This window comes from Aythya ferina (assembly GCF_964211825.1).
Source record: "Aythya ferina genome assembly, chromosome: 2".
Taxonomy (NCBI): Eukaryota; Metazoa; Chordata; class Aves; order Anseriformes; family Anatidae; genus Aythya; species Aythya ferina.
Genome location: NC_140297.1, coordinates 123,002,032 through 123,025,400, shown reverse-complemented (window position 1 = coordinate 123,025,400; position 23,369 = coordinate 123,002,032). Strand labels below are relative to the sequence as shown.

Sequence of the window (23,369 nt, the reverse complement as noted above, 5' to 3'; positions counted from 1 at the left end):
TGATGTTTCAGGGGTCGTAGCATCACCACACAGTTCGGACATCTCGAGGATCTCAGGGTGAGAGGCAGCTGGGGCTGTCAGAACCTGTAAGCCCTGTGAGCTGCCCTCAGCTGGGAGCAGGATAGCAAGGCTTGTGCAGCACCTGGCGAACCTCATGTGGCCTGAGGGGAGTAGAGGCAACCTGTGGATAACAACACTTAATAGCTCCAGTGTATTGGAATGTAACTTGAGTTTTACCTGTGTTACTGGTTGATAAATTGTAGGTCTAAACAGATGCAGCTGTGGTGTTAGGGAAGTTTTATCCATCCTCACTCACAAAACACTGTCTGGGAGAACTTGTAGGTGCTTTATAAAAACAGCAGGTAGCACTGAAATCAATCTGCTTCAGTGATACCCAGTATGGGTTAGGTAAGAACATCCAGAGGCAAGTTTGGTGGAAAAGTGAGTGGTGCTGAGTACTGAGAGTCTTGTCTTCCTACGTTAACGTTGGTGTTGGCCCTGTGCATTCCCTATCACTGCTTTGCAGAGCCTGTGTCATTCAGATCAAGTTTTGTATCTCTCCCTTGCTGTATCATTGCAACTGATCACAGATAAAAACCTCAGCATCTGTGTATGCATCCTTTTCACTCGGGAAGGCCTAGTGCCTGCTGTAGGTAGCTCCTCTTTTACTTCTAGGGGGAGGTAAAGGGTGTCAGTGACTGCTGGTGTCCTTTTTCATCCTCCTCTTGCTCCTTTTCATCCTCCTCTTGCTCTGACTGCTCTTGGCTTGGACTGGCGCACGCTTCGTTGGGTTAGAAACCGGCTGGATAGCCGGGCCCAAAGAGTCACGGTGAATGGAGTCAAATCCAGTTAGAGGCCGGTCACTAGTGGTGTTCCCCAGGGCTCGGTGCTGGGGCCGGTCCTCTTTAATATCTTCATCGATGATCTGGATGAGGGCATCGAGTGCACCCTCAGTAAGTTCGCAGATGACACCAAGTTAGGTGCGTGCATCAATCTGCTCGAGGGTAGGAAGGCTCTGCAGGAGGATCTGCATGAAGTTCAACAAGGCCAAGTGCCAGGTCCTGCACCTGGGGCACAATAACCCCAAGCAGAGCTACAGGCTGGGAGAGGAATGGTTGGAAAGCTGCCTGGCAGAGAAGGACCTGGGAGTGATGGTGGATAGTCGGCTGTATATGAGTCAGCAGTGTGGCCAAGAAGGCCAACAGCATCCTGGCTTGTATCAGAAGCAGTGTGGCCAGCAGGTCTAGGGAAGTGATTATCCCCCTGTACTCGGCTCTGGTGAGGCTGCACCTCGAGTACTGTGTTCAGTTTTGGGCCCCTTGCTACAAGAAGGACATCGAGGTGCTTGAGTGAGTCCAGAGAAGGGCGACGAAGCTGGTGAGAGGTCTGGAGAACAAGTCCTGTGAGGAGCGGTTGAGGGAGCTGGGTTTGTTCAGCCTGGAGAAAAGGAGGCTCAGGAGTGACCTTATTGCTCTCTACAGGTACCTTAAAGGAGACTGTAGCGAGGTGGGGGTTGGTCTGTTTTCCCACATGCCTGGTGACAGGATGAGGGGGAACGGGCTAAAGTTGTGCCAGGGGAGTTTTAGGTTGGACGTTAGGAAGAACTTCTTTACCGAAAGGGTTGTGAGGCATTGGAATGGGCTGCCCAGGGAAGTGGTGGAGTCACCATCCCTGGAGGTCTTTAAAAGACGTTTAGATGTAGAGCTTAGGGATATGGTTTAGTGGGGACTGTTAGTGTTAGGTCAGAGGTTGGACTTGATGATCTTGAGGTCTCTTCCAACCTAGAAATTCTGTGATTCTTTTTCATTCTTCTTTCTCACTTTTTCTCAGTGTCCATTATATTTGTGTACTTAGGAATACTACTTCTGTGTTCTTTTGATGGTGTGTTTTGTGTATTTGTGTTTTAAATACAGACTTCTGGCAAGCCATATAAACATTATATTGAAATATTAAATATGCTGAATGCAAGCATTGCATTTGAAAAAGAAACATACCATCAGCTGGTTTATTTGTGAAGCCATGCTGTTATATCCCCATTTCCAATTACAGAAGGCTAGGTTTGGTGGCAGGACATACCTTACCACAATTGATAGTAGGAAAAAAAAAAAAAAATTGTGCTAGCTTCATTGAGCTGCTTGAACAGTAGAATAATTAGACAAGTAATAGCTGTCCCTTATGAGTGAGAAGCATTCACAAGTAAAAAATATTATTTTTTTTTTTTGGGGGGGGGGGGAGCAGGGACATTATAATTTTTAGTTTGCTTGTTTGCTTTCTTAATAGGAGTAAGAACAGAACAGGTATCAAATTTAATCACATTTGCATTGTTTAAACACACTTGTAAAAGTTGTTGAAATACAGTGGTTCCTCTACAGACACAACAGCTTGAAAGACAGGTAGCAACTTTTTAAATAGATTTTTCTCACTTACTACCCTTTAGAGCAGACAAAACCAAGATATCTTTTTGCTATTGGTCTGTTAGGACTTTAGTTTGTTATCTATCTGCCAAAGTAGATTTTCTGAAGGCAAGCAACATTACACATCCAAGGAAAAAGTTTGGTTCTGCACTACTGAATTGCAGAAACATGAATATGGTGTAGTTACTTAATATCTTTTAAAAATGTATATTGTGAGAGCTGATACTTTTACGTAAGTATGTCTGACAAGAAAGAAAAATCCATTATCCAGAATAAGGAATTCATACTTATTTGTTGCTGTCTTAGAGATAAATGTTTGTTTTTTCTAGGCTTTCTTCCAGCAGAACATAATAGATATTTAAAATCAACTTTGCCTTCTAATTTCTGTGTTAACTGAAGCTCCTCTGGAAACTCCTCTAAAGAAACAAGCAGCCAGCCAAACCAAAACTCATATGTAGTGTACTATTACTTTCAGTTATCTCTGTTATGTACATAAGAATATCATCAGACTTTATATTTTGTCAAGGAATTGAAAGGGCTGGTGCATCTGAAAAATAATTCTTTAAAACATTTCACAGGTAGTACAACTCAGGGCATATATACCATATCTTACCATATCTTATGATATCTTATCTCAGGGCACATATACCAAATATACCATATCTTTCCATGTGATGTCTTTTTAGTTGTATTTGATCACATAGGCTGGCAAAAATTAAAAATTAAGAAGGAGCTTCAGTGTTCTGCTCTGGCTTGTATTGGCATGTACTGATAACATGGATATCAAAACTGGAACAGTTGTTTACTGTGGTGAATCTGTTTCTTTCATACACTGAACATCAGTATATGTAATTATAAATATAATTTTCACTTTTCAAAACTAATGAAACATAAAAGTGAAAATAAATGCCATCTGGTTGGAGCACCAAGCTGTGTTACATCAGGGACAGAGCATACATAAACGAGGCTTAAGACAATGTCATTCCACAAGCAGCCCTGCAAGTGTCATTCTGATACCAAGGTTAATAGTCCGTTCAGTTTACTCTAGGTTAAATCTTTGAACAGGATAAGTAGGATTCCACTGATACCAGTAGAAATCTCACCTGTATGACTTGTAGGGTATAAGGAGCTATTCTTCTTGCTAAATGTAGGTTTTTGCTGTAGAGTAAGATGAATTATACCATAAACTCCATTAACAACCTTAACCATAGCTTCACTGGCTGTACATTTAATACACACATTTAACTCACCTCCAGCATGGTCACTTCAGGCTAGGTAAGCTGAGTTCCATACGAGCAAGCTCTGTTTTTAAGGGAGCTCTATTTATTTACCTAGATATTTAATTATAGTCTACATTAAATATAAGCTGTTGGCAGGATGTTGCATTTGATAGAAATGCAGTTCTCAAAGTCCAAAAGTGCTGCAAACACTATGTTGAACTAAATTTATAAGACACTAGAATATGAGTGTGTACTTTTGTATGGAAAATCAATAACAAATAAATAAAGTCTGGTCTTGTCAAAGGGATGCTTGATTCTAGCCTGTGAATGAAGCCAAAAGACTTTATGGTGAAAGGAAGAAGAGAATAGTGAAAACACATGCCAAAAATAAAATTATCATTCTGCAATTGTTCCTTATGATCAACATTAAGTAACCGACAGTAATTTCAGACAGAAGACCCTGTAGAATACTTTTTACTGCAAGGGATATTGTTCTGGAATAACTGCAGCTAAAGATTTATTATAGTCATTAGATTTCATGGCTTTATTAGTCCCTAAAATGCCTCATTTTTTTTAATGGTCTGATTGCTTCCCCAGATAAGTTGATTACAGAGGTTTTTCCTGTTCTACTAGCACAGTTTAGAGAGATCTTTTAATTATTGTAGTGCTACTGTCTTTAAATTGTTGAGATGCATTTACTGGGTTTTATACCTTCCAAGTTTTCCTTTATAGAAGCCCATAAAAGAAGGGGATCGCTTTTGCTATCTGTAACTCACCTAATGAGCTTCCCAAGCAACTGAGCAATGGCAGAAGTTTTTCATCATCATCAAATTCTCATTCCAGTGCCCACTGAGAGACAGCACAACTGCAAAACTAATTTGTCTAATGACATGGGACAAACATGAGGAAGGAAGACAACTGTGTAAGCAAATTTTGAATTTTAGGTAAAAGCAATGGGCCTACTAATATAGGTATATTTTTCAGCCCATAACTGAAACTTCGTAACTCGGACTGGGAAGATAGGAATATCTGGGGGGAGAGGACGGTTATTAGTAAAACAGAATGTCACAAAAATCATCGAAAAACTTCGGCAGGGCGTGACATCAGCAGGGTGTGATGATTAATCATTTCCTTGTAAAATGCCCATTCACGAGTTGCCAGTAGAGTTATTACAAAATATATGTTACAGCAGGGATAGGAGTTTGTTTAGGAAAGAAAACCTTACCACCTCTGGAAATTGCTTTCTTAGATTTTGAAAATTTAAGATTGTGAACTGCTATAAGTAGCCTTTGCTACAAATGACTGTGTGACTGCATCATGTGGAGAGGTTTTAATTTCAGATTATATTTAGCATTGGCATCCCCCACATATCTGCTTTTGTCAATCTGGGAAAGAAATAAGTAGCTATCATTATACAGTTATAACTATACAGGTTGTAATTTTTTTATTTAAAAGTTGCAAGTAAAGCTTAGCCACTTGTGTAGGTAAAACATACCATCTATGCAGCAGGACTATTCTGGTGCAGTTTTCAATTGCAAAACTGGGGACAGTGTGCCCTCAAAGTGGGAGTGAAAACCATCATTTATCTTGAGTCTTTAGGCCTTAAGAAGGTATTTAACTACAAGCAGAGTCCTAGCTGCTTTCTTTTTTGTGTGCCAACAGTAGCAGATGCAACATGGAGGAAGCCACTGGGAATTCCCCTTGAACGTTACAATGACAATAGTAAAATAATAAATCCAATGACAGCAACTGAAATCCACTTGACGGGGTTTGTTAAATAGGAAGCAGAGTCTATCTGTCGTCGTATTTGCTACCTACATCCCCGGAGAAATTGTGACTTTGTCTCACTATTTCTAAGGAACTAGAAATTTAATTAGAAGACATGTTTAAGAAGAAATGTTAGTAAGGACACTCTTACTCACAGAGAAAGCTACTCTCTCTCTCCATTGACTGAATCCTACAGCATCCATTTCCAAACGTCAGGGCAAGACAGTTTAGCCTATGTGGAAGACTCCCTTTTTCTCCCATATCTAAGTTACAACAACCAAGGTGTCAGTAACCTTTTCCAGTGTTCAGGATAGGTCCCAGGCACCAAGCTTCAGTGAAGCAGATAAGCCTGCCCTACCACTTTAACCCTTTCCCTAGGCTCTGAACAAAAGAAAGCAAGCAGTGAAAGGGAATTAGTGCTGAGAGCAAAAGATGGAAGAAGGGAAAGGGGCAGCAATAATGAATGGAATAGAGTGAGCTAGTCTCAGGTGAGATTTCTTCCCAGCCACTGTTTTACATCAGCTAACAAGCTCACTACTACTGTTTGTAGTGTTCTGTTCCTTGACACATCTATCTTTTTATAATTATCTAATTTTATTCTGAAATATCTCATCCTGACCTTTTTTTAGAAGGTACAAGGGTGAGAGATGATTTAAGTATTTGAATGTAGCATGCTGGTTTTTTTAAAGTAGAGATAACCACTAATTATTCCGGGACTTTTAATAGCAGCATGATATTATCTCCCACTTACTTGCAGTATCTTTTCTCAGGATCAAAACTCAGATCATGCTCAGAATAAGTCAGTAAGGTCAGAACAATTCATGTTACATGTTATGCTAGAAGTAAGTCATCCTTTAAATGATCTTTTCAGAAAACAACTAGTTGAAGTCTTTATAGTGTGGGCAGTTAGAATTCCACTTAAAAGGAACTTGCTCTGTTAAAATGCCACATGCACAGTATACCTTCAGGATTTAAAAAGAAAAAAAAAAAAAGTTATATTAAATATGAAAGGTGATGATGATAATTTTCAATATTTTTGTCCAATTCTGGCAAATAAAGTATCAATTGTTTTGAGATGTCAGGCTGATCTCTAACCAATCAGGTCAGCAGTGTTCACTTTTTTAGGAGAACGAGGGTTTCCTTAGCGCAACTAATTGCTTTGTTATTCAGGCAAAAGTGTGAAATGGAAAGCTGACTTACCTTCCTCTTTGTGGAGCCTAGAAAGGATTCATTTAATCCATTACAAAAGTATTTATTTCTGATATATTTCTACCAGTTTTATATTTCTTTGGACATAGGGCCAGATGTAATTTTTTTTTTTTTTGTCATGTACTAGTCATCACTTTTCCCATATGTTATTCCATGTTACTTCCTGTAATTATATTGGTTTGTATGCACTTACCATGCTGACATAATTAAAATACCTGGCATTTTATGCCAATTTCAAACCTTGTGTTCTGCTCAGTTATACAGAACCATGCACTCATTTAAAGACATCTGTCTAGAAATTCTAGAAAAGCTTCATTCTTTGATTGCTGTTTCTTCAGGAAAAACTTTGGATTAAATATTGTAAAGGAATAAGAAATTATACTTCCATTGCAAGTCTGTATATTGGGTTTACGTGGCAAGATTTTGGTAGTGGGGGGCTGCAGAAGTGGCCTTTGTGAGAGGAGTCCAGACGCTGCCCCGTGTTAGATATGTGCTCCAGGCACGTGGCAGCAGTTCCCCTGTGGTCTGTGGAGAGGCCCCTGGTGGAGCAGGCTGTCCCCCTGCAGCCCATGGGTCCCACATGGAGCAGATCTCCATGCTGTAGCCCATGGAGGAGCCCCCGGTGGAGCAGGTGGATGTGACCTGGAGGAGGCTGCAGCCCATGGAGAGCCCCTGCAGGAGCAGGCCCAGGGCCGCAGCCCCCATTCCCCTGCACTGGTTGGGAGAAGGAGGTGGAAAAGGGTGCTTGGGGGGAAGATGTTTTTGGTTTGCTTTTAGTTTCTCACTTCTCTGTCTTGTTAGCAATAGGTAATAAATTACATTAATCTCCCTATGCTGAGTCTGTTTCACCTGTGATGATATTTGTTGAGCAATCTTCCTGTCCTTATCTCAACCCTTGAAACCTTTCCATCCTATTTTCTCCCCCTTTCCCTTGGAGGAGGGGGACTGAGAGCAGTCACTGTGGAGCTCAGCTGAGTAGATCCACTACATTCTGTGAATAAAATCAAAGTTGCAAAATGGTATGTCTGATGCTATTTGTCTGGACAATTGCGGAAGAGGAAAAGATTAATCTGCTTCAGATGAAGGCTTACAGAACTTGATATTTTTAATGTTATTGCTTTTTGTTTTTTTTTTTTTTTCCCAGAGACAGTTAATAATAGCACCTGTAATTGAGATTGCTTTCCATCACAAGGCACTGTTCTTAATCATTAAAAGCTTTTCTGAAGTTTTATCATTGAGATGCAGTTTTCCATCCAGAAAACTCATTTTGGAAATGCCTTTCTAAAAATTAATTTTGGAAAATTTCAAGGAAACGATTCAGTAGCCTAACAAGACGATTTTTTTTCATCAAAAGATCAAAGTTTCTTTGATCTTTTTTTCTGATTGTTTAAATGAAAAAAAGTATACTGCAGAAGGTGTATGTTTTCTTTCCCCAAGAGTGTTTAGTATTAACTAAAAGTACTAGTTCAAACATACACATGCCATCAATGAAGATACATTTGATTTTGGTCACTAAATTTCATTATCCTAGTCCATTTGCTGCTACACCTACACCCGTCTCAAAGTGAAGGACATATTCCAGTCCAGGTATTTAGACCTGAGCAGGTTTTCCTGTGATACTATTCCTTCTGAGCATTGAAGCTTTCTGTGAGGTCAGGTATTTAAATGAATGAATGAATCATTTCCTGATTCTTTCATTGTTCACACTACTGACTTCCAAAGTGCGGAGAACAGATAGGATGGGCTTCAGTTCCAAATTAGGACACACGTGTACAGATGGTGGCTAAACTGTGTTATATGTAATGGTCATCTACATGTATGCAGTCAGTGGAGCCTTCAGCTAACTACATAGTAGGTATTTACATTATGCTGAACTCATTTTTCAGGCTCTATTAACTATAATTACAAGGTTTTTACAGGTTCTACTACACAGAGAAACCTAAATTTAGTTGCCTAAACTTGAAGCTGTCACTGCGTTGGTGACATCATCAAGTAATAACTAAAGGAATGAAGTTTTAGCGAGAGTACAAAGAGTTATGCCATCAGGTACTGCTGCGGAGCTTGTATTGCTTCTTGCTCAGGATGTAAATTATAGATATAATCACAGTGCTGTAATACGTGTAGAAACAGGTGAAGTGTTTCTTGCAAAGGGTCACTTGTGTTCTAGTAGCACCTTTTGGTGTGGGGCACATGCGACATTATGTGACAGGAGAGAGGCTTTGTCACTTACATACATCGTTCCTTGGGTCATTCTTCCGGCTCCTTATAGCCTTAATAATTTTTCTGAAGTATGCAGCTGAGACAGAACAACAGTAGGTTGGTTGGTCGGTAACAGCAATCTGAGGCAACAGAGTTTAGGGGAAAAGACACTTGAAGAGCATGAGCAACGTGTTCTTGCTTGCACAAATGTAAAAAGTTGCTCCCTGCCTTTACCCTAGATGACTAAACAAAGTATCTTTGAACAATTCTTTGAAAGTAAGTGATTTGATCTCCTTTAATCATTTAGTTACCTTTTCTTTATTTTTCTCTTGCTGACTTGTGGTCTTAGAGAAGTGCATTATTTTTTGTCCTGGTTTTAGTTAGGACAGAGTTAATTTTCTTCCTAGTAGCTAGCTGGTAGAATGTTTTGGCTTAGGATGAGAAGAGTGTTTCTGTGTCCTTTGTAGAAAAAGGCTGCGACTGCTTTTGCTGATGACAAAGAGCCATTCAATTTAAAACATAAGCCATATCATATATTTTTAGCTTTCATATGCCAAAATCGGTACATAAAATAGCTATTTCTTTATCATTCGTTTGATAACATTGTAAATTATTATCACTTCCAAAATATTTTCCATCTAATTTTTGTTTGTTTTTTTTTTGTTTTGTTTTGTTTTGCTTCTTTCCCTTGCCTTAATACAGAAGGGAAATAATCAGATTGCTTGTCATCACTGGCCATAGTTTATTCTCTATTAGGAAGAATTCATTGTGATTTCTTGTGAGGCTTCTTCCTGTCTTGCTGGTTTAACAGTGGAAACTCCTTTCTCTGAGGGAGACCTGAGCAATCGTATGACAGCAATCCTAGGTAGAAAGTGTATCCTTGCATCCAAGGCCATTACTGAAAATCCTCAGTATTATTCTTGCAAGACCATAGTATGATATATAAAAGAATTATTACCACTTCATTGCTCAAACAAATTTGGACTATCAATCACCCTAGCAGTTGTGTGATTGTGGGTTTCTTCATATATATGGTGAAATGTGTAAGTCATGGGGAAAATAACTACTTTTTTTTTTTTTCCTATGAAAACAGATAAGTTTATTTCTTTGTAACAATGGATTTAATATATTGGGTCACATCTGCTAAAAGTTTATTACATTAGAAGGAGGCAATGTATAATTTATCAAAATACCCCTGTAGGGAGATAGCAGGCTATCTGTTTAATATAGAGGAATGCTTGATGGTTATACTGAAAGCTCCCAGGTGAATCCTTTAACATAGGAGTAGAATGGGTAGATGAAAATATTTGCTTGTTATATAATGTTTGTTGTGTTATACTAGTGCCTAGCAGCTGAATAATATTTATGTTAACAGCTCCATTCCAGCTTTTCACATTGATCTCCTGCTGGTTTAGAGTCGATGTAAAATTGTACTGAAAATGGGAAAATAATGCTTCTTGGTAATGGAGGGTGACAAAAAGATTCTTCCAATGTGTCACTAAAATCGGACATTAGGGGAAAGATGTCTTACTTCTGTTGCAAGAGACTTGTAAGAGTTTACACTCACTTTGTCTCATCTCCTTGTAAACTGAGGCATTGTGGAAATAACTGTCCTACAGGCAGTTAGTTTCTCAGTGAGTGGGAGAGCTTCTTTCCATTGCCTCACAGGAACCTCACTTTTACCATGTTTATGTTTGAGAAAGACCAAATGACTGTGTGTCTTTCCATGAATGCTGAAAGTTAAAAAGCTGACAAACAGCTGTCCTCTCTTACTGAATGCACAATTTCTGTGCAATGGTCTAGTTTTAGATAAAAGATTTTGATTCATGCCATGGGAATTGGCTTTTTAATGTTGTTTTGCATTATTTCTTGTATGTACAGCCTCATACTTAGAGAACAGGAACTGAATGTTTGGTTGTGATGTCCAGCTGGAAGCTCCCTAGACTGTATAGTCAGGGGAACTGGCATGTCTCAGTTTTCCTGCTAACAACAGATCGCAGTTTCACTTGGGTTGGTTGAGTTCAAAGATGCTAAAAAGCCCTTAGGGAGGCTTGCTTTTATTGGCTTTTGGGGCTGGTACTCCCAGGTTCACTCACAGATACTTTTGAGAAAGCCACGCAATAAGCAATGGTTGAATGAGCAATAGTTTCTCATTTCAGTAAAATGAGGTGGAACGTTTTTAGATATTTTTTTTTCTGGCCTAATGATATCATCAGCAACTTCTGATCATACCTGTTAGTCACTCTGTGCTCAAGGTCCTGGGGTGGAAGAATCCTTGTTCTCATGATGAGAGCTGCTTCTGTGAGTTCTGGGGGAATCAAGGGGTATGAGTACTTGAAACAAAATAATGTCATGCTCCTTAGTTGTTGTTATCTTTAGCTGCATGAAAATGCAATAAATCCGTCACTTTTCTTTCAAGTGGTTAATATTAAAGTAAGAAATAGCAGCCACAGTCTAAAATGCATTTCTACTACATTGTGGAATGAACAGAAGACATGAAAATCATCTGTATTATCTCAATTGATAGTACTATACTAAACAACAGTGCATTTCATTCAGTGTTCATCTATGTTCACTAGCACAGAGTTCTTATATACACATTTCAGTGTGCATTTGGAAGGTACTTTCCAGAAACTTTGTTTGGAAAAAGAAAAAGAGTAAAGTAAAATCTCTCCAGTCAATTTGATTCCATAATAACTGCATTCCTTAAGTACATTATTCTGTGCCTTAGTAGAAATGCTCAATTTCAAAGTCTTTGAGTACAATGAAATGCTGAAGTGTTTAGGGGAGGAAAATAAGTGCTTTAAAGCATACTATTTGATGGTTTATTCTGAAAAAGGAGTAGATTCCTGTACTTCATTTTTTCTTTCTTACCTTCTTGGTAGCTAATGCCTTGTAAATTTACAGTCGCTTCTATTATAACAAGGATCAACAAGGGTAAAACAATCCTAATGCAGTGCTGCTTTAGCACCTTTCCTTTATAGATCCTAAAACATTTTATCTTTAAAGCTTCATACAAACTTTGTGGGTAAATGAAATTCAGTAGGATTACTTCAATATTGCTTTTTTTTTTTTTCATCTGCCTCTGAAAAGCAGAAGTATCTGAACTATTGTGCAGCATTGATATGCACAAATATAGAGGTAATGCAAGAAAAACTCTTTCAATGCAAAATTGTAACTTACCTGCAAACTGAGCTCAGTGCTGAGCATGACAGTGAAAGTCTTACATAGAAAGAACCAAAGGTGGTCATCACAGTTTTTTTTTGAAGTCATACAGAAGCAGTTCAGACTCGTGAGTCTCTCTAATGCTTAGGATGGGCTAGTATTGGTTTAGCATTAATGAAAGCCTTAATCTTTGTCTGAGTTTTTTTGTGTAGATGAAACGATTTGTCTGTTTAAAGCTCAGCGTAGGATCAGTCTTGTAGAGGAAGTGTCATTTACTGAATCATGAGCACAGCTTCCAGCACCATGTGGCTGTTCTTCTCATCCCTGAGCAGTGCACCTGAAGTTGTAGGAAGAAGAATAAAACATGTCTAGTTACAATACTTTGTAGTGGATGTCCAAAATACTTGCATTACAGCAGTTTTGTGATGTTAATTTGTATGGTGTTTGGTTTCAGTTTCACATGTACCAGTTATGACATTCCCTGTTTAAACTCTTACGAAGATAATAAATTACATCTTTTCATGCAATTAATAACACTTTTCAGAGAAAAAAGCATAATTTAAACAGAAATACGTGCTACTAATTACAAATATTCAAAAACTAGTAGTTACTTGTGTTAGAGAATACTTCCCTTGTGTCAGGAAAAAAAAATATTTTTAATGAAGTACAAAAGCAAAGTTTCACTATAGCAAATGGGAAGAAAAGTGGTTATCTGCTGTCATATCCTTTATAGGTATACCTACATTTTTCTTACATCTAGTATACTTTAATGCAACCAACCAGACATTAAGTGCGAGCTTTGCTGAAGTAAATAGCTGCTTAAATTGACACGATTTACTTCAATTTGCTTCAAATGCAATTTACTTTACACAATTTTCTTCAGGATTGGTTTGCCACATACTGCTATGGTTCTGCTAATGTGGAGTAGCTTGCTGAGCTATGGAAAACTGATCATTTGAAGAGGTCTTGATCAACCATTTCAGCGTTGAACTAGTTTTCAGCAGTAGGTTGGACTGCTTGACTTTTTGTGTTGCTTCTGTCCTGAGTAATTCTGATTTCTGTCAACTATTTTAATTGCTTTAATTGTTTTAGTTGCAGTAATAGATAAATATATATATATATACACATATATATATATATGCAAAACTTAAGAAATGATTATCATGTTATTTTTTGTAACACCATACAAATGTGGAAAAATAACATAGTTCTCTCTGTTCTTCCATGTCGAACAACCATTTGGAAAAAATCTTTACTGTATAAGATGACAAATACTTATTCAAAAACTTGGCTGCAAAGTTATTCAGTCTGAATGACTGATGATTACTTTTTCATACAGGATTTTGTGATTGTAATAAGTAAGAAATCAATTTCTTTTCAGTGTGTTTTGAAACTGCCTCATTTGAAGACATGCACTTTTTCCAGTACTAATCTCTAGTTAAAGCTACTCCAAATAATTGCTGTGAAATACGAAAGAAGTAATGAACTGTGTATTTTTAAATTTCTTCTAGCTAAAAAGAAAAAGAAGCCAAAGCTCTTGAACAAGTTTGATAAGACCATTAAAGCTGAACTAGACGCTGCAGAAAAATTACGTAAGAAAGTAAGTTTTGAATGTTTTATTCAGGCTGTAAATAGTGAATATAAATTAATAAAAGTTAGCTTAGAAAAATGGAGAATTACTTTTAGATTACTTTTTGTGAAATTAACTTTTAAAAATTAAGTGTTTAGTGCATGTTTGTGCTCCACGTTTAACTTCTGTTGGATAGTTTTCTTTTTTAAATTGTATTTGTCTATTCATGTGTTTGCACTCACTTCTTTGATTATATGAATTCAACAAAAGTGATTAAATTAATCACGTGGAACAGGGCTAGATCTGTCCTATTGCCTTCCATTTCAGTACTGAACTGTACTATTATCAGAGTACTTAGATAACATAAGCATGTTAATATGGATCTTTCAGTATGAATTCATGTGCTTCATGAGTATTAGGTGAAATCTTTGTATGTGTTGTTTCTGCTGGAGTTCCCACATGCATCCTAGCAGTGTCTCTGCTGCCGTACAGAAGCATAGAGCATGAAGCAGATGTTCCTGCTTCTCACCAATGGCAGTAAGACCTTAACATTAGTCAATCGATTTTGGTAGTTTTAAATTTTATAACTTGACAATGAAAAATAAAAAAAGTAAAACGTGGAGAACAACTACAGGCCTTAGTTCTATCCTGAATTTGAGATGACGGAACAACGAGAAACTCCACTTATAGCACAGTACATTTAAAAAAAAAAAAAAAAAAAAAGGCATCTTAATCACTGCAGATGTAAGATGATTCTTGATTTTTCAGAAGACTGACTGCAGATTTTGATTTGCTTTGCCATCCATGCAGCCCCTGTGGGGCTGTAACTCTATGGTGGGGCTACTATTCAGAGGGAACTAGCCTCAGGCTGCTTCTGCTGCTGCTCTTCACTGAGAACCTTGTTTACATGTTGGAATACGAAAATGAAAAGCATTTACATGCTTATTGTTACTTAGACAATTAGTTGACCAAAGACATGACAGAAAATTCTGGTGAGCCTATGGTATCAGTCAGCTGAGTGTTTTCCTGTCTTTGCCTCATGGTGAGATGCAAACAATCATGCTTTGTCTTGTATGTAGCAGGATACATTTAATAACAAATCAGATGTATGTACTATTTGAAGATAGCAGGACAGTTGTGTATAATAATCCACTCATATTTATAAAGCTGTAAGATTTGGATGCGGCAGCAAGATCCAATGCCAAATTTTGCCGGCAGTTGCTCTTTAACAGTGCAGCTGGTTCTTCTCAACTTCCATCGTTGCTTGCTAGTCAGCACCATTCGTGAGAATGGTTGCAGACTTTGTGTGGGACAGGGAAGAGATACAGAGCATATGTGAAGTCCTGAGGGACATACTTGCTCAAAACATTCAGCGAAAACATCCATACATTATAGATGGATCTATCCCATTTCCCATAGAACCACAGTTACAAAACAGCTGGTCATGTGAGGTATGCAAAGATGAAATTTCTACCTATGTATAAAACTTTCTTTTTATTCTGTATGTTAAATTCAATTTGGATTCTGTTATTATCCATATAATTTTTATGTTTTAGTATAGATAATTATTGTCTTCTCAACATCCTTTGCAGTCAGCAAAGTGAGTAAAGCAAAACAAAAATTACTAGCTTTGACCATGGTAACTGAATATTATTGCTTTGGAAGTAATGGCAGTGATTTGTTTTAAACAAGGCAATCCCAACAAAAATGTGAGTGAAAACTGTTGATCCTTAGTCTTTATTTGCTTATTTATTTATTTATTTCATTTGGAGAAACTAATTTGTTATTAGGCTATGCATCCTACAACATTTTAATTAGATATAAATGCTGATAAAACTCTCTACCTTCCAGGGAAAAATTGAAGAAGCTCTAAAGGCCTTTGAAGCACTGGTGAATCAATATCCAGAAAGTCCTCGAGCAAGATATGGAAAAGCACAGGTACATAAATAAAGAAATTATAAGCCATAAATGTTTTAAAAACAAGCAAACATTAACTCTTTTTTAACAATAGAGCTCTAGACCCCAGGCTTTGTTTATAATTTCATGGACATTTCCTAAGGAAAAAAAGATTACATGATCAGTCAAATTGCATCTGTTTCAGTACTCTGTCCTTCCCCAGTTACTTCAGAAAGTTTTGTTTAACTTTAATGGGAAGTATAATCAATAACACAAAAATAAGATACATTCTATAAATGTCATGATAACTGGTGAATGGTAAGAGATAAATACCAGCTAATGCCCCACTGCAGGAACAACAGGAACAACAGGCATAACTTTGTTGTCAACAGTCCAAACAGCTCTGGACTAAGTGCTGCTTTTTCATTAATGGGAATAGTGAAGGGGATTTGAAGTTATTATAGAGCATGTTAAAGGATATATAAAGGATAAAGAACAGAAGTTTGTAGGCAAGGAGGCTAAATTAGCTTTTTCTTGTGGAGGAAGTTCTGTTTCATGTTCTGCCATTGTATGTGTCCCCCTCACCTCAAACAACATCTTAAAATAACAGCAAAAACAAAAAACATTATAAAATAAGCTCTGTATTCATAGTATATTTTTTTGAGCCACTCTGGGATGGATGTCTTATTGGAGAATAATCATATTTTCATAAATAGCAGGATAATCCCAATGGAATACATGTAATAAAAGACTGCTTGAACACGTTAATCAAGATGAGCTAAGTGAAACCCTCACAGTTGAAGGGAATTGTGCTGTTACACAATTAATGAGGCACTCGAACTTCAGTCACAACTAGTTTTCATTTGGTTAATAATAATCAAGCTAAAACCAAGCCACAATAATCCAAAGAAACTGTTACACAAGCACTTGATACACAGTAGACCAAATACTTAAATACTCTGAGGGATCTGCTAAGCTATTTACCTGTTTAGTAGGAGACAATTTAGGTTTGTACATGTGTGGCAGCTTCATCCTGATGGCTAGCTAATCTCCACCACAATGCTCTCTCACTCCACCTCCTCAAATGAACAGGGAGAGAAAACATGACGAAAAAGGGCTCATGAGTTGAAGTAATGTCAGGGAGATCGCACACTAAGTACCATCACAGGCTAAACAGACTCAGCATAGGGAGATGAATATAGTTTGTTGCCTATTGCTAACAGGCTAGAACAGTGAGAAACTAAAAGTAAGCTAAAGGTACCTTGCCCCCACCCACCCTCTTCGACATCCTCTGCCTGAGCAGCACCTGGGAATGGGGCTGCGGTCAGTCCCTGACGGTGTGTGTCTGCCTCGCCTTCATGGTACCTCTCTGTCCCTGCTCCATGTGTGGTCCCTCCCACGGGATGCCGTCCTTCCCAAACTCAGCCTGTGGGGGCTGCCCACAGGCAGCAGCTCTTCAAGAACTACTCCAAATTTGGGTCTGTAACATGGGGTCCAACCTTCAGAAACAGATTGCCCCAGCATGGGTTCCTCAAAGGCAGCAGCTCCCGCCACATCCACCTGCTCCACCGGGGGCTCCTCCATGGGCTGCAGTGTGGAGATCTGCTCCATGTGGGACCCATGGGCTGCAGGGGGACAGCCTGCTCCACCAGGGGCCTCTCCCTACACAGGCTGCAGGGGAACTGCTGCTGCCTGCCTGGAGCACCTCCTGCCCTCCTGCTGCACTGACCTTGGGGGCTGCAGGGCTGCTCCTCACTCTGTCAATTGCTGTTGTTCAGTGATTTTTTTTTTCCCTTTACTTAGATTTGCCCTCCCGGAGGCCCAGCCAGCATTGCTCCCTGGCTCAGCTCTGGCCAGTGGCAGGTACCTTTTGGAGCCGTCTGAGGCTGGCTCTGATCTGAAATGGGACAGCTGCTGGGCGCTGCTCACAGAGGCCACCCCTGCAGCCCCCCTGCTACCAAAACCTTGCCACACAAACTCAATACAATATGTAATGGACTTAACTCTGTTTTTACTTTTATTAGTTTATATTTTTATGACTCATTATATTTAAGAGAATATATTTTCAGTCTCTTTACTGAAAGTCTTTTTACTGACTACTTGTATTGACATGACCAATGTCAATCTTTATGAATTCAGTATATGTAAGATGAAGCTGTTCGACAAGAATGAGAAAATTATGGGCTTCACTGACAGATGGATTATTCTTAGGATTTACATCGTAACAGTGTTACTTTTAAATGGGTATTTATACTGATGCAACACATCAAATTTCTCTCTCATTACTACTTAAAGGTATAACTGCAGGGAAGTATAACAGTAAAGTCCAGGAATTTACCACTTGTATGTACTTCCCCTTTCCTGTGAACCATGAGCCAATGTTATATGCTAATTTTATTGATTCTAATTATAATAAGGCACGAGGATTCATTTTTCTCCATGTTTTAATAACCGTAAAAGGCAACTGTTTTTCCCCCAAAACTGCAAAGGATTGCATAATTAGAAGTGTTCTTCAAAACTTTGAGTAGTTTCTAATTTGATTTCTGGACCTACACTTAGGCCAGATGGAAAATATTCTGCAGAAATAGTTAATGTCTTTAGGGCTGAAAAGAACAATAGATAGATCTTAAGTCTCTTAGTGATTTACAACATCTATAGTGGTGAATTTAATCAGATTTTACAGTGACAATTTTTGCCTCTTCCTTATTTATCTTTTACTATTCTTTACCCTGCAATTCTCTCTCTCAAAAAAAAAAAAAGGAAAATCAAATTTCCTACTGAATATACATCAGAAAAATAAGTAACCTCAAAAAAAAAAAAAAGCAAGAGTTTATCTGTGAAACCAACTGATCAACTGTTGGCTGTGTAACAATATTGTTTAATATTGTTCATATTCAGTTTCAAAATAGCTTGAGGGGAATAAAAAAGTAGTGGATGAAGTTCAAAAAGATTCCAGATATTACCTACTTATTAGACCTAATGCAGTTGAAGTTGTTTAAATAATGTGATTGATACAACAATGAATTGACAAGTAAGAATTTCTATTCTTTTTCTATTTACAGTTTGAGATATAGTCTCATTTTTTTCAATTGTGGAAACAAATTATAAAAATGACATTCCACAGGTGAAATCAGTAGTAGCTCTATTTGACATCACTGAAGCTGTAATTTCACAGTAGAAATCTGATATATCTTTTGGCCTGCTCCTGAACTTGATAAACAAATTTAAGTTCTGAAAGAGTTATGTGGTAGATATTATATCAACATATGCAAGAGTAAAGCCAATTCCTAGTTGTTTGTTCTAAGAAAAAGTGTAAATGACTTTATGTAAGAATGTATGAAAAAGCTTGTTGGTGTGTTTTTCTGTGTACTGCTGTCAGCACAAGACTTAGTATAGAAATAATCTGTAGGCAGCAAATTACATTTCTTCCATATAATTGAAACAGATTGCTTCATTTATTTTCAAAAGCAGAAATTGTGACTTCTGCAAATATTAACCAAAAATGAGTGTGAATGTAAACACAGGGCATGATGCTGTATGTTTTAGGTGCAAATTTTCTTATGCTTTTAATCAGTTTGCAGGAAACAAGAATCAGCAGTGCTTCTAATTTACTTTATCACAAAGCTCAACCAAATGAGTTTTCCATTGTTATGTCAAAAGTTGTATAGATTAAATAGAATTTTAAAATGATTACCATAACCTAACAATTGCATAGTTTGTGTTTAAAGTTAAATTATTCTAAAAACAAGAGATTATTATGTGTTCTAATAATAGTTTTGTGATTCTCTCTAGTCTGAAGATGACTTAGCTGAGAAAATGAGAAGTAATGAGATACTGCAAAAAGCCATCAACACCTATGATGAGGTGGTTAGTCTGCCAAATGTCCCTTCAGATCTGATAAAACTGAGCCTGAAACGAGAAGCTGACAGGCAGCAATTTCTTGGTAAGATATGAGGATGGTGTAAAAATTGTGGAAGTTCTGTGAGCAAGACTTTCAGAAGATCACTAAGGACTTAAAAGTGCTAATTCCATTAAACTTCCAGTAGTTGTGTTTCTAATCTCCTAAATGTTTATGAAAAATCTTTTTAAAATCTTTAAAAATTTGCTAGTGTACAGCTTGTATGACAGCAGTGCGCTAGTTGTCATGTAAACCTATGATGGGAGATGGTTAAATATATATATATATATATATATATATATATATATATATATACACGTGTGTGTGTGTGTATATATAGATAGATAGATATAGATATATATATCTTGACAGAGAAAGAAGGAAATGTTCTTTTTCTACTGAAGCAGAGGAAAATCACAGGGAAATTGATGACATACACAAAGTGAACATACCCAGGATAAACTTACAGTAACCATAGAGAAAAACAGAATTAAATTGAGGGATAATGTTTTAATTTATGAGGTTTTCCTTCTGTTGACAGTTTAGGAAACCTTCCCACGTCTCATTTATATTGCAGTTTCCTGTAAAGAAAAATAGGAAAACTTGGTCCTGGTGATCACACAAGTGTTTTATCACAATATCACTGATAAAAGCTCCAAAATACAAACCTTTCAATGAATTTGTGTCAGAGACAAAGGAATGAATGTCTAGCATGACATCTTGAATGCCACTTTCTAATGTTTTTGAGTGTGTTTGTTTTGAATGTCCAGCCATAGATTGAAAAGCCACATTTTAAGAAGTGGTTAATACCCAGTAAAAATGAGCTAGATTTGAGGTGTGTTTGTCAGGGAGTGAAAATCTGAAGTTGGAACTCTAAAAATGAGGTATTGAAATATAATGAATCCATCTGAAACTTTAGATCTCAGTTCTGTGATGTGCAAGAAGTGCTGATCAGAACATAAAGCACAGCAGATTTCAGCAGGAGAAGAGTTCTGTTCCTATGTACTGCCTTTTAATATTGACTTACGTTGATTTTGTTGTTCAGTAATACCTCATCTGGGAAGCTGATGAATCATGTATTTAATTTTAAACATGTAAATCATGATTAATTTCAGTGTAATTGTCACTTATCATTTTTAAAATGAGTTTAATTACTTAAGTTAATTAAGACTAAGTTTGTTTTGATATGTTTACCTGGTTTTGTTGAGCACTTTGACATCTACATATGAAAGAGCAGCCAAAGCTTAAATAACGTTGTTACAGCTACACTGTGAACTGTTCTCCACTAGAGGCTACCATAACACTGCAGGATACACATTCTGAGTGGTTATGTACAGTATTCCTTGTATGACTACACCCCATGTGACAGCCAAGCAGATGAATATATTCCTATCTGCATAAGTCTTTTCTCAAGTTCTGCCTTGTGATCTCTTGTGAAAATGAAACACCTGGCACTGGTTTATGTTTTTCTAGATGTTGTGCATCTTACTACTGTTACTCATAACCATAGCTGTAATGAAGTCTTGTTCAATTAAATTAGGTCGCATGAGAAGTTCCCTGGTTACTCTACAGAAATTAGTTCATCTGTTTCCCAGTGATACGTCATTCAAGAATGACCTTGGTGTTGGTTACCTCTTGATAGGAGACAACAGCAATGCCAAGAAAGTGTATGAAGAGGTGAGCTTCCATTTTAGCAGAGGAAAAAAATGATTTACATTCATACGTTTCTTTTAAAGGTTGCCTGCTTTTAACTTCTTTAGTTGTGAAACATTTTACAGGAACTACAGGAACACCATCTTTATCCATGTGAATAAAGTGTTTGAGTACTCTCATAGCTATGTATCATGTGGCTATTTCAGGATCGTAGGCAACCTAAATGTTTTTTTTTTCCTTTTCTTTTTTTTTTGTTGTTTCCTTTCATGATATTTATAACGTGGCTGGTTTGTTGGATTTATATTGCTGTCCTCCATACCGTGGAAAAAAGTTCACTGCCAGGAAGCGTTAAAACCCCATTACCATCTGGAAACTCTCAAACTAGATGCAGAACTTGATGTAACTGGTAGAACAAAAGCTATCAGAACCTGATCAGAGATAATCTTGTTGATGTTGGCACACTTGTTCCAATGTTTGTTTAGTACAGGAGCAGTTCTGTAATTGACTGGTTACGTAGACTGAGGACAAGTCAGCATGATTAGTACCACCTCCTGAGAATAAAGGCCCAGTTTTCAGTTCCCCACATCTGGAAGTCTGAGGGGATTCTTATCTCAGATGGTTTCTCAAAGGGAAGTAGGACATTTAGCTGCATGGTTGGAAGCAGGAGCCAAACCCTAATAATACCATTTTTTCTCAAGTTCATCTGACAGTTGCAGGTGTTTCCAGAATACTGTTTGCTTTATTTTGGCTACTTTGTAGGTCCCTGTGTAGTGCACTTCTGCATAATAATTTTGGCCTGCTGTCAAAATTTTTCTGAGGATTGGAAATGTTGTCTTTTAAAGATTGATTATATTAACAAAACCTGCTTCTCAAACTGCAAGGAATGTAAAAAACAAACAAACAAAACTGCTTTGGGGAAAGGTTTTCCTTTGCAATTTTTCGGTATTTTGCTGCAAACAATGTAGATGTTAGAATTTCTTAAAATCAATAATCAGGATTTTTTATAATTGGAAGAAGGTAATGAGTTTGCTGTATAACTGATATTGAGTTTGGTATACTTCAGAAAAAGTGTATGCTGTTCTGATTAAGAATAGATATGCGAAATAAGAACTGGTCTGGTTCCAATATATTGTTTTACTTGCTTCATAGATTTTGTCCAGTATAATTACTCTGTGTTACAGTTCATTAGCCAATGAAATAGATCACAGTGATGTTCTGCCCTTGTAGAAGAGCAACAAATAAGTATTTTTTAAAAGGATTTGGATGTAACCTCTTTAGAAATTGTGCAGATTTTATCCATGTTCTGACTTTTCTTCAGAATGAATTCTAACACATTAATGTGTTTTTTTTTCCTTTGTTGTAATTAGAGATAAATTTACATGAAGAATTTTGTGAAAGGAAATATGGCCAAGGAAACAGGCAGAATCTCATGTGCAACTGCTTTTATTCTTGGTTATACCAAAAGCTTAAGTGATTTTGGGCAGATTGCTCAGGGACCATATGGTCTGCTCTTGAGTGCTTCACTCAGCTGTTGCAATGCTTAATTAGGAAGTGATTGACATATGGTTTGGAGCTCCTACCATAGGTGCTGAGGCCCTGTGCCTAGTCAATAAAGTGTCAGTAAACTACGAAAAGTTGTTCTGCTGGCCTCCAGGAGACATCTTCCTCTTCTCATGATTTTTGAAAATAGATGAATAGATGCCCAAGGAATCCTAATGAATGAAAACTTTCTTCTTTACATTTAATAGCCAGCTTGATTATTTTATTTTTATTTTTGTATAGCCAGATTTAAATACTGGGAACCAATTAAATCATTTTAAAATTGTTTTACCCACTTTGTTTATCTTTGCAGCTGAAGTGTTATGATTTTTTTATTTCAAAAGTCTTTTCTTTTTCTTAGCTTTAGAAGTGAAGTATATAAAACGCTGAACTTCAAATCAAGAGAGTTGTGTACTTACAGCTGTAGTATAGTATAATTTAACTGATACAAAATACTTTTTTAGTATGCCTTTGCCAGACTTTCTGCTGAACAGCAAATGGAAAATGGTTTCCAACTGGTGAGGATTTCAATTTTGCCAAGTATTAACATATTTTCTTTTTGAACATTATGCTTAGAGATATGAAAACATTATGTTAACAGTAGTCCTCATAGATTTTAGCGCTATTTTTGTTTTCAGAGATCTACAGATTATGATAAAACACTGTGGGAAAGAACTTTGTTAGAAGACTATGTGAAGTGACCTTAGCACTTTTTTTTGCCTGCTCTTCTGAGCATTGCTGCATTGAAGATGCATGGCTGCGAGACCTCAGTGCAGCAGTGTGTAGACACACATAAGACAGCTCTGAATGAACTATCTCAGGTACCAGAAGAAAAATAT

General features: G+C 37.3%; 1 protein-coding gene across 21 annotated transcripts in view; it reads left to right on the top strand.

Annotated features, from left to right (window-relative positions):
- Window positions 1-23,369, top strand: part of ASPH (aspartate beta-hydroxylase) — a 117,360-nt gene that overhangs the window by 60,725 nt on the left and 33,266 nt on the right. For 20 of the 21 annotated variants that reach the window (XR_014689538.1, XM_084509246.1, XM_084509275.1 and 17 more), the window contains 4 exons: window positions 13,486-13,574; window positions 15,396-15,482; window positions 19,233-19,383; window positions 20,879-21,015. Coding sequence is in view for 20 of the 21 variants with exons in the window: in XM_084509246.1 (XP_084365372.1) it covers window positions 13,486-13,574; window positions 15,396-15,482; window positions 19,233-19,383; window positions 20,879-21,015 (464 nt within the window). In the remaining variant the exon portion in view is untranslated. Of the gene's footprint in view, window positions 1-13,485; window positions 13,575-15,395; window positions 15,483-19,232; window positions 19,384-20,878; window positions 21,016-23,369 lie in introns of those variants that run through there. The other variant, XM_084509274.1, reaches the window with a different exon arrangement.